This window comes from Thunnus thynnus, chromosome 1 (genome assembly GCF_963924715.1).
Source record: "Thunnus thynnus chromosome 1, fThuThy2.1, whole genome shotgun sequence".
NCBI lineage: Eukaryota > Metazoa > Chordata > Actinopteri > Scombriformes > Scombridae > Thunnus > Thunnus thynnus.
In genome coordinates, this window is record NC_089517.1 from 24,439,078 (window position 1) to 24,451,378 (window position 12,301).

At 40.7% G+C, this 12,301-nt stretch overlaps 1 protein-coding gene across 1 annotated transcript; it reads right to left on the reverse strand.

Moving 5' to 3' along the window:
- Positions 1-944: 944 nt before the first annotated feature.
- LOC137189447 (XK-related protein 5-like) lies at positions 945-12,120 on the reverse strand. Its single transcript, XM_067599325.1, has 13 exons — positions 11,877-12,120; positions 9,511-9,600; positions 9,313-9,418; positions 8,902-9,068; positions 8,107-8,240; positions 7,766-7,844; positions 7,317-7,486; positions 5,977-6,088; positions 4,524-4,691; positions 4,204-4,394; positions 3,890-3,973; positions 2,727-2,910; positions 945-1,642 (listed from the first exon to the last, which is right to left on the reverse strand). The coding sequence occupies exons 1-13, from the start codon at positions 11,983-11,985 to the stop codon at positions 951-953; spliced, it is 2,286 nt and encodes a 761-aa protein (XP_067455426.1). The 5' UTR covers positions 11,986-12,120; the 3' UTR covers positions 945-950.
- Between the last annotated feature and the right edge of the window lie 181 nt (positions 12,121-12,301).

Sequence of the window (12,301 nt, forward strand, 5' to 3'; positions counted from 1 at the left end):
ATTAACATGATTGTTTATAATTCCAATATCATTATAATTGTGATAATTTCTTTACCAGCTGACTACACTGCCTGAATAAGCTTTTAGACCTAAGACTTAACTGCATTAGTTTTTCTGTGGTTAGTTTCAGATGATCAGAAATCGTAAGCATAGGGGTTTATCTAAATGAAGAAAGAGATACCCTCCCTTCATTAGCACCTGTGAATTTTTATCAGTGTATTCTTTTGATGAGTAACCCAAATCCAATCTTCTGTAAACACTTATCCGTAGTGTCCATAGTGAATTTTTTTCATCAACTGGTTTTTACTGAACTGAAATAATACACAAATTATAAGTCCTTGCTCTCATTTCTCCCCTCCCCAATTTCTAACTGATTCCCTTGTCAAGCCGTCTTTGTCACTGCTATCTTCTAAGGAAGTAGTTGGCCACACGTGTCTCTGATACACATGGATTTGCCAGATGCTTCCTTTTCACCTGCTAACAAGGAGCTTCGCTGTAACATGTGAGGAGGGTCATACTATCCCACCTTCCTCCATGCGAGCACTCCATTAAAACCAGGAGTTGCTAGTACAGCAACAAGGACCTGGTCCATCACTGACTTCCCACACATAAACAATTACTGCTAATTGTGTTAGTTGGAACAAGCCAGAGGTACTGGTATTAGGAAGCATGTTTTTTCCACTGTGGCACCACTGTGCCAACCAACCACCAACACTCTCTGCAAATTTAAACCTTGTATCTGCATGTCAGGGGAAAAAACGTAAATAATAATTTATACTGCATATCCTTTCAACAACTGATTCAAGAACTGAGCTGAAAACCCCCCCTACTCCCCACCAAGCCTTTCCCCAGTTAGTTAATGCATGAAGTCATGTACATCTTTAACTGCTAAACTGAAAAATACATCATTCCCCACCCAGATGTTCCCCTCCCCTTTACCCCCATCCTCTTTACACTGCCCTCTCTCTACTGTCCACAAACTGGACAATCTGTTTTCGAGCGTGGGAGATGACTGGAGTGAGTGGAATGATTGGAGTACTGGGCTCAGTAGCACCAGGAGTTGAAGCACCAGGAGTCGAAGCTGCAGGTGTTGAAGCAGCAGGAGTCGAATCTGCAGGTGTTGAAGCGGCAGGACTTGAAGCTGCAGGTGTTGAAGCGGCAGGGGTCGAAGCACTGGGGGTCCCACCAGGGGTAGGGCCTGGTGTTGTACCTGGAGTGGCAGGGGTGACAATGACAGGGGTCAGGACTGGACTTTCAGCCCCAGCTCGAGCCTCAAGTAGCGGGGTGGATGTGACGAAGCGAGCCTCCCTGATGCGGTAAGGACTTCTGTAGCTGGAGATGGGTGACAACTCGGAGCCCCAGCCGAGATAGCTTCCACTGGAGGGAGACTGTGCATCCGCGCTGAAGTACAGTGTAGTGCTAGACTCTCCGGGCATTGATGTTTTTTTCTCTGGGGAACCAATCAGGAGAGGGGATCGTCGTTCAGGTGACCAGCCGGGAGTCTTGATGTCCAGAGAACCTGCAGAGGACGAGGCCTCAGTCAGGGTCGCAGCATTGCTGTCGATGTGGCGGAGACTTCCAGGTTGCCGGGGAGATGAAACTGTAGGTGAGCCGTAAGCAGCGCTCTGAAAGTCTTCATCACCTTTGAAAATGAAACCACATTCAGTTTAAGGTATGTGCAAGTTGTGTTTAAAACGATATTCACATTTCCTACAGAGAATGTCATGCAAGAGATAACCACTTCTACAATGGCTACAGAAGATTTCTATTATAATTTTCAAAAATAAGTCTGAACATAAAATACTTTTTTGAATGCTGAGTCTAGTTAAGATTAAAAGATAAAACTGATGGTTTACTTAGTGACCAGAAAAATACTTTATGCAGAATATATACATATAAATACAGAAAAATGCGTTTCTGCAGAGAAATCATCTTCCCATATCATTTGTATATGTGTCACTGCATAAACTTCTTCTTGCAACAGCAACAGCATTTCCACACTTGCTCTGCTTGTGAGTGAATTACCTCAAACTACCAAATTTAAAGCAGCAAAATTACTGACAGCATGATTGTGGATACCAGGAAGGCAGGTCTGAGCAGTACAGACTGTGGTGCTGTCTTGGTATTCAAACCCAGAAATTTTAAAGATGTGCAATGAATGAAGCAGACAAGGCACCTCATCCAAAAGTTCACCCTGTGGGAGGTGGCTGGTAACAGATGAATGTGTGATCAGGTCATAATAACAAATGAGCTAAATGCTGGAACACAATGCAACCACACAATACAGTTGTTGGGTACAACATCCAGTTTGGAGACACACAATGTGCTGCGCTGATTCAACAACGCACCATCACACCATGTTGTAACAGAGCAGGTTAATTTATTCATGGCCAATCATACACGGCCAGTGGGATGAATACTCATCGGTTGGAGCATTCAGTGACCTGGTTGCACATTACATCACTCCTGTGATTCCCCTACGCTGACATCAAACCATCTGCACCACCCGTCAACCTTTTGGCAGCTGCCTGAGGCACTGATGTTTAGTCAGCTTTAACAACAGGACGCTACAGGTCCTCTGTTGGATCAAGTCCACTACCTGTAGTGTCTGCCTCTGGGATCTAAGGTGATCCAGGGCAATACTGAGCAGCGGTTTATTTTTCCCTGGTGACTGTTTGTGTGTGTGTGCACTCATTAGCAAGCTCAATGTGCATCAGGAATCTAACCTTTTTCCTCTGATTGCTGAGCGCTGGACTCTTCTTCTGCACTCTCTTCAGGAATGACCTCCTGGACTGGGATGACCTCTGGAAACATTCTAATATCCTGGATTGTTGTGGGAGGAGCTTTTCTCACGGGTCTGGCGATTACACTGGAGTGAGCTGGTTTTGGTGGTTGGACCACCTCTCTCACCTGTGGGGCAAGGCAGATGACTAAGACTCAGACTGCTGACAGACCTTTCAGTAGCCATCCTGAAGGCTGAGCCTAGTAATGTTTGTTCTCATGACCACATGGGTTGCAACATGTTTTTCCACTGTCCCACTGAATTAGTCTTTACATCAATACGTTCATTTTACACACAAACAAGAATCTTAAAGCCATTACTTAGAATTTTTAAGCTATTATAAAAACATATTCTACAATTTGTCTGAGGGCGTGTATTTTTGGTTTGGAGCAAAATAACCTAATCCCAGTTAAAAATGGTACAGTCTATATACTGCTTTCGGTTCATTCGTCTCAGTGTCCCCTGTGTCTTTTTGATACTACCATTAGGGTCCACAAAAGTCTGATTTTTTGGCCACTTGAGATCAACAGAAACAAGTTCTGAACATTGATATATCATCATTTTTTGAGTTGGTACAGCAAACTTGTTAGCAAACTGTTGCTAATTTAGACATCCAGCAGTTGCACAGCAAAATTATCATTCATTTGAAGTTGTGTTTCTGTTCACCTGGTGAATGTAAGTCTAATATTGATTCTCCTTTAGCTCTGTTTTTGATCTCTTATCAACTTCTGAGGGAAATATTTGGCTCTTTAGCTCATAATGCACCACTATGTTTACCAGCTAGTTGCTAACTGTGTCCATTGGCATTGAGCAGGAAATGTACAGTGAGTTTCAAGAGCTTTTTCTCTGAAAACGACGCTACGAGGGTGGTGAGAGTGAACCAAAACAGAAGTAGCAGGCCGGAGAACCAAACAATGACCTGAATCTTGTTATAAAGTTCCATAAAGAGGGGAGCCTGTCTCACTACACATTTATTACATTGTTATTGAAAAAAATATTGATTATGGCTGCTTTAACTTATGTATATTTATACAGGATACAGTATATTGCTGTGTCCTTAGTTAAAATGATCAGTTAAGTGAGGGATAAATTAAATAAAGATCTTGCCTGTGGAGGTTGGGTCACCTGTGGTGGAGGTGGTGTAGGAGCTGGTTGTGAGATCTGTGGAACCTGCGGTTGAATAGGTGGAAGCTGACAAATGACAAGAACGAGAAAGAACAATGAAATCTGTTATATCTCTAAAGTCACCACATTTAGGCCACATGCCAGTGTTTACTCCAAGAAAACTTTTCCCATGATGTGACATGTGAAATCTTTCCACTGAAACTAATACTGAAACCACTCACTAATAGTGATGCAACACATAACAGATCATGTGACAAGAGAGGTCTCACCACTGAAACCTGAACAAAACAACAAACCTGAGGCATACAAGGTTCATCAGGGGAGTGAACTTCTTCAGACAGACCCATGAGACCGGCCAGCCCTCCCTCACCATATGCCGACCAGATCGTAGATACATCCCCAGTCTTTAGCGCCAAGCGAATCAGCAGCCAGTGGTGATGCTTCCAGCCCTCCCATTGGATAGGGAGATCCATGAGGGTCGCACCACCTGATTAGATTAACAGCCACAGTCATTATGATAGATAGATAGATAGATAGATAGATAGATAGATAGATAGATAGATAGATAGATAGATAGATAGATTGATTGATTGATTGATTGCTTTAGAAAACAGACCAGACAGTGTTGCATGACGATGGAAAGTGGGTGTGACTTTTTCCTCCAATGAGAGTGTTGATCCACGCTCCGTGCAGGCTCCACCTATCCCCCTGTGGCGAATACTCTGAAAGATCTCAAAGGACTTTGGGTGGAGGAAACGGTAATACAGAACCAACGCTATCAAACCTGGTGAAAGAGAGAAGAGAGACAGGGAGGACTTGATATGGAAGCGTGCAAGTGCATAAAAAATGTCTGAATCTCAAAATAAAACAAAGAAAAGCATCCTACTGACAGTCACGTTGAAAATCATAAAACAACCTATCTGAAACACATGAGAGGCTAAAACCATGATCCATCATCTGTGAGCCTTATTCATATCCTGTTACTTTACCTCATAGTTGATGTAATCAGTTCAATCAGATCTCGAGGACATCATAGCTGAGATCAAAAATGATCTCTATTAATTAATCAAAGGGCAAAATGAGGTTGAAAAGTGAAAGATGATTGGACGTCTACATAATAGATAATAATTTAAAATATGATGTTAGAAAGGCTGGAACTGTGACCGGACCGTGGAAATAGGACGTTCAGAATGTATTGATCTATACAAGTTCTAATATTAGTTGGATACAAATTGTGCCACCTGATTCCCAGATGTGCTGCAGCCACCTATTGGCTGGTTTAATTAATGCACCTTCAGAAGTGGGTAGGCTGAGCAGTTGGAGTGCGACAGGCTTTAGAGGGGTGATGATGATGAGGTGCTGTGTGTTTCTGATATACTGTGAGTAATTTCTGGTTTGTTCTTCTTTGGAGTGTTTGATTAGTACCTGTGTAGGGAATATTGTCCATCTTACCTAACCTACACTTGAGATTACTGTGCTGTGCAAATATGTGAATTATCCTGCTCTTGCATGTAGTTTCCTCCTCATGTCTTTGTTCATGTGCATTGCTATTTAAAGCGTAGCTTCACACTTTCTCAAGTGTCTTAAACAATATTCAGGTGTCCATATGAACACTGAAACATTTTTTTTTCTCTGTAATCATTCCTCCTGTTCATACTGACCATTAAGAGATTTCTTCATAATGCACTTACAATGTAAGTGATGAGGGACAAACTCCACAGCCCTCCTTCTGTGCAAAAATGTATTTAAAAGTTTATCTGAAGCTAATATGATCTCACTTAATTAATCAACAGGCAAAATGTGATTAAAATACTCAAACGTTTTTCCAGTATGACTCAAAATCAGGGTTATTACATGAGTGTATTTCAAAAAGTAAATATATTCATTTGACTGCTATTGAAACTATGGTTACTAGATGTCTAATAAACTTTCACTCTGTGAAGTAGTTCTGCTACTAAATAAATCAATAAATGTCTTAGAACAAACATCTGTGGAAAATTAGACTTGAACAAAGAGAGAATATGTTTGCACTTGAACATGAATACAGTATGTGGTTGTGTGTGTCTCACCAATAAGGAAGCTGCAGAACACTGCAGCTGGGATGCCGACAGTGTCCCATGACACCATGGTGAACAACCAGGAGGAGGCCAGGAGAAGAAAAGCGTTCTCTAAGAACATGGCCTGAGGAAACACAGAAAGATAGTTACCTCAACTTAAACATTTAGCTGTTATATTTGACTGCTACATTTACATCTTGTGTTGTTTACTCATCTTATATCTGACTGTTATTCAACTAGTATCTTAGAAATAACACTGAGGCAACATTTCCATCTTATATGTGCCATTTGGTGGACAGCTGGCAGTTATCAGAGCCACGTTCTGCACAGTTAAGATTAACAGGACCAGATTCATTTTCATATTAAAAAGCACCATCAGTATATACAAAAATTCTTTCAGTGTTTATTGTCTCATACTTAACCCATGTATTTAAAGGATAAATCTGTTGATTTTTCATTTTTTTCTTATTGTCAACAAATCTCATGTGCAGAGTCAAACTAACATTTAACTCATCCTTACAAGTATTATGCATGTATCAAAAGCCTGATATAGCTTATTCCTCTGTGCCGTAGACCTCTGTTGTTGTCCAAAAAGTATTAAAAACACGTCAATGAGTCACACTGCTGCACGGTGTGACATGTTCCTTCATCCCTGAAGACGATGGTTACTGTAGTATGTTTAGAAAAAGATCCAAAGAGTAAAAATGGTGATAAGATTGTAACTCTCAGGAGAGAGAGTCCTTGTGTGGCTCCATAAGGTTCCATTTACAGAGCTTCGCTAGCTTGTTGTGCTACATATCACAGCCTCTTGAGTGCTGAAATTTAAAATGTGACTCACTGACTCACTGTTTTTAATAGTTTTCAGACAACAGAGGTCTACAACACAGAGGAATACGATATATCAGGCTTTGGATACACAAACAATACCTGTAAGTAGATCAGTTCATTGTTGGTTTGGCTCTATACCTGAGATTTATTGACAATATAAAAAATGTAGAAAATCACCAACCTTATCCTTTAATGTGTCTCATATTTTCTCAAATTCTGTTCTTGTATTAAGCACATAGCTGTTTCTTTACATCAAATATCAGCACTGTTACACTGACTGTTGGGGAACTACTCGCATATTAAGTGGCAGAAAGGGATGGACTCAAAAGTTAATTTGTGTATTTTTTTTACTTCATAAACATGGAAATAATTCTTTTCATCAAATATTTTTTTTCTCTTTTAATGTTTTATCAAAAGTTGAGTCACAGTGTTGCTGTTTTTTTTCAGAGCCCCTGCATACGAAATAAATATTGACCATGAATTTTGAGTCATCTAAAAAGTAGAGACCACAAACACCCACATACCAGGTAGAACCCAGCCATACGGTATCTGGATTGACCGTACTTCACATTGAGGAAAAAGAAGATGTGAATGGCTCCCAGAACGAGGTTGAAGAGTCTCCATCGACTAGTTGAACGTATGATGTCAGTCTGCTGAGACACCATCCAGAAAGTTGCACCTAGCCAGTGTACACCTGACACACACACACACACATACATCATTTTCAAAAATTTTACTACACATTTATACATAAACACCATTTCAGACAAATTGCTAACTATAAACTGACGGCGGAGGTTTACCATGACAAGGCGACCTCAACAAGACTAATCTCTATGATGTGACCCTGCAGTAGTTAAATATGTTTGGCTGAAAAACCAGCACTCATTCAAACACACCTATCATTACCCAACAGAAAATGGACTGTTAAGATTCAACAAATAGGAGCTTTGAGATGAAGCCTTGGACTCACCAATAACTCCTAGGATCCACTGTTTGAAGATACGTGTGAAGAGCATGAGAACAGCAAATCGAGATCCCAACATACCGACCTGCAGACAGAGAAAGATATATGTCATATGTGTCATATACACAGTTATAAACCACACATATATGAATATATTTATCATTATATTAATACTGTTATATTGAGGGTGTTGTAGATAGATATAGACTTGGGTTGGATTTTGCTTTTTTTAAGTTACAACAGGAGGTCAACGTCAACGTCATCTGACTTTGCAGATGACGTTGAGTCTCTGCTGGGATCTTATGTTGTACATAATGGTTGTTGTGAGGTTGTTTAAATAAGCTCACCCTCCATAGCAGTCGACAGAGAATGGCAGCAGGGGTCATTTGCAGGTGTCCTGGTCTGATGAGTGAACAGGCTCGAGCATAGAGGACCAAGGCCCAGGCAAGCGATAACAAACACACCGCAAAACACACTGAGGCTGGAGGGGAGAGAGGGCAGGAAGGTTTCTTTAATCCATATTTATCTTTTTTAAATCTGGAACCTACATGGACACAGTAAATTATATTTTCTCAATAGATTTAAGAGTCTGAAGTTGTTCTGCAGTCAGACAGTCAGAGGAGTCGCCTCTTCCAGGACTTCAATATTACATTTTCCCATAAACGCATTAGTGTGTAATGAATCTATTGTGGTGTAGATGTGATGCAGGAAATGGATAACCAGACTAATTATACTCCCTGTAACTTTAGTTTATTGTGGTAATATGTGTTGTTTTCCATTAGTGAGCCTCACATTAGCTCATACAGAACCAGTTATGAACATATATGAACATATAAAGAAACAGCTGCATGTCAGCAGGCACTAGCTCTCTCGATGGTGGTGTGTGGACCACCAGAGATTCCTCATACCCCTAAAACAGTTACCTAAATGTATTTTGCTGTTATTGTGTCATTGCAGGATAAGTCTTGTCAGATGATCCATAGTCTAATATCACCAGAAACCCTTTAAATGCAAATATTTGATAACCTCAACAAATACTGGACGTACTTTTACTACCATCACACTCAAAGCTATATGTGCTTCTTCACTCCTTCTCATTGTACTAATACATACTGACTAACTTCTGTTGACTCTTGCTCTACCTGGAGATTTGATTCCTATATCAGTACAGATGAGCACGTAGGTCTGCAGCAGAGTCTCTGGGAGGGTGACTACCAATGCCTCGAAGAGACGTAAGGCAGATACATCAGCCTGCTGCATGATCTCACTGTACACATCCTCATCTGGCAGACACATACACTGCAACAGCCTGTGAGGGCCGGAGATTGATAAATGGGAAACAGAGTGAGAGATAGATTGATAGAGAGGAAAAAGGAAATGTCAACATACTGTATACTCATCATACATCATTAAACAAATATTTTTATTTTGTTGTTCTTTACTGCTCCTCGTCAACCAGCTACCTGTTAGCAGTGGCATCAATGTGATTGTTCATTGACCAATTAAAGCAATTTTGGCCCTCATTTACCCACACATACATAAAGTCATCCCACCTTTTGAAGATACCCAGGTGCAGTACATGGGTCCAGATGAGAGACTTTCTGCGGATGCGTCCATCTGACAGGTACCACAGGTAGCTGAGACACTGGGGACCCCAACCTGGGAAAAACAGAATGAAACATAAATAAAATATGACGTATCTATCAATCTATCTAGTTGTTATTGTGGTTGTCTTGTTGATATAATCTCACCCGGCAGCAGGAACAGTGCAGTGAATGCGGCAAGATGGGCGTAGCAGTAATTGTGACCCACCCACAGGTAGTACACAAAACAGTAGATCACTGGGGAAACAGGAGAAAAACACATGTACTGTATAAACAGGCTGCACAGCAACACACTTATGATCAATATGTACTCTGTTTCTGTAATAAAAACACATAAACTTGGGCAGATAAACCCAGTGATGGAATCTATTCATTGTTACTGTATACTTCTACTTCATTTCAGGATGAAATATTGCACTTTTTACATTTATCAGACAGCTGTAATTACTACTTACTGTACTTTGCAGATTAGGGTTTTAGTATCTGTTTATTAATATGATGTATTCTTAAAGATTAAACTACCTAACAGTATAAAAAGTAGTTAGAAAATAAGCTACACTTTGTCCGGTTGCATCATTAATCATCATTATCATCAAGTGTTCTTTACATGTTGATGCATCAGTAATACTCATGTAATATATAATAACATTGATGGGGGCCATTTGATTTGCCACTTTAATACACTTAGTATGTTGCTGATAATGCTTCTTTATTTTAGAGTAAATTAAGTTACGTAGGATTTTGAAAGCATGACTTGTAATGTGTTTTTAAATTCTTGTATCTCTTCATTTACTTGAGTAAAAGATCTGAAAACTTCTTCCACCACTGGATAAGTAACATCGAAGATCCCTCCAGACATGTTTAAGATGTATATAAAACACTTTAAATAATTATTTGTGTCTAATATGGTTTTTCCACAATTTTTTTTTTTTTTTATCTCATTAAAATCCTTAAAATGACATCTACTCCTCCTCCCTCATAAGAAACTCCAGAAACTATGAATATGCTAATATTGTTCATTTCAAAAGTTTAACTGTCGGATACAAACTGTCTCCTATTTCAGTAAAAAGTCAGTTCTCTACACTTTAGGCTTCAAGTTTCCACATCACACTTGTGAAAGTTGAATACTGGACCACGAATGGCTCCAGACTAGTTGTGATGTCACAAATCCTGCTCATTAGGTACACGCCTTAAACTCAGATTTTCAGTGGGCATAGAGAAATGTTTCTTCTTCAGCAGATGAAGGTGAAAACAGCCTTTTAGTGTCAAACTGCACATACATCATTCTGCACAATGACGCTCAAACATCCAACTGAAGGAACAAGAAGGAAAACACATTTTTGACTGACTGGAAGGGGACTTTAAACTTAGTTAGAGAAAACTTGCCTGCACACACAATCAATTGATCATTATGATCAGAACAGATCTCCTGTAAATCACGTTTTTTATTACTGTATATCATTGTAATATACGGTACTATTTCTAAGGAAAGATGATAGTTGCCTCTTGATATTGAAACCAGTATACTCCAGTTTTAAATATGAATAAGACTTACATTGCATTACAATGCTGCTTACGTTGCAGTGCTTAACAGAAATGTTAAATCCAGACTACATTATCTGATTAGTGGCTGACTGCTAGGACATAAAACATTTTAGTGTTACTGTATTTTGTGAGTGCCAACACTTTTTCATATGACCTCTGTCCATCTCATCTAAGATTTATTGACAACAAAGATACCTCTCCCCTTCTAGCTACACTCACAGACACTCCTCTTCATCACTCTGCAGTTCTGCCTCCTCCCTCCATCCCTCCATCCCTCCATCCATGTAATCTGAACCGTTTAAACTGCCAAACAGGCGGGCTGTCCGGGCAGACTAGGCCCGGGCCTGGGGTACGCCCATCCCCTCCTCCATTCATGCACCTCCAAAAAAAAAAAGGGCGCTGAAATATGACAACATGGCTCCCCTTTGTTTTTATTTAGGGAACCACACAGAAGCTGAAACGATGCAGCTGGAGAAGAGAGGAGGGAGAAAACTCTGGCGTGAGTCTGCAGTTTTGCGGCATGCAGGATTTCATAACATGCAGGGTATAAATATAGGAAAGAGGCGCACTGCTGCAGACTCTGTTCTGACTCTATTATTCATGACAACATAATTAAGACACAGAAGTGGAACAAATGTTTAACTTTATGTTAGATTATTGCACATTTTAAAACAGACTAATATATGACATGCAAAAGCTTCTTGTCTCATCTAGAACAGGCGCGGATCCCTTGAGCACCCGCTGTCTGCTCCCCACAGTACATCATATACTGTGCCCAAAAACATACATGCGCGTGCACACACCAACAAAGTCAAATAATATAACCAGGGATGCGCACACACGCACACACATATGTACCATCACATCCATCACCACCAACACACCGTTAGTGACACAACACTCATTTCTAGTGCGTGTGTGTGTGTGTGTGTGTGTGTGCGTGTGTGCGTGTCCCAGGTAGGACTCACGCGCCGTCCTCTCTGCAACGATGAGAAATGCGGTAAAGGCGAAGACGCAAACTTGGCAGCACGGTATGCAGGCGCCTCCGTGGTTCGAAGTCGCCGTGTAGTCTCTCATAGCGGCATTAAAGCGTGAACTCTCTGTCCCAGAATAACGGTGTTATCGGTGTGTGTTGGTCTGAACAGACAGATAGACCGCTGTCCAGCTGCTGCAGCCCGCTCTATGAGCTCCGTGTTCCCGTCCCAACGTCACCGCCCGTCCCGTTAAAGCGGCAGCACTGAGTACAAGCATCTGTGAGACTGAAAATGATCAGTATTTATTGGTCAGGCATCGTCCTGCTTCATGCTGAGGACTCACCACCACAATGCTCTTCAATGTTCAAGCCTATTTTGCATTTTCCTCTTACCTCTCCTCTGTAATTGTCTTATAAAAC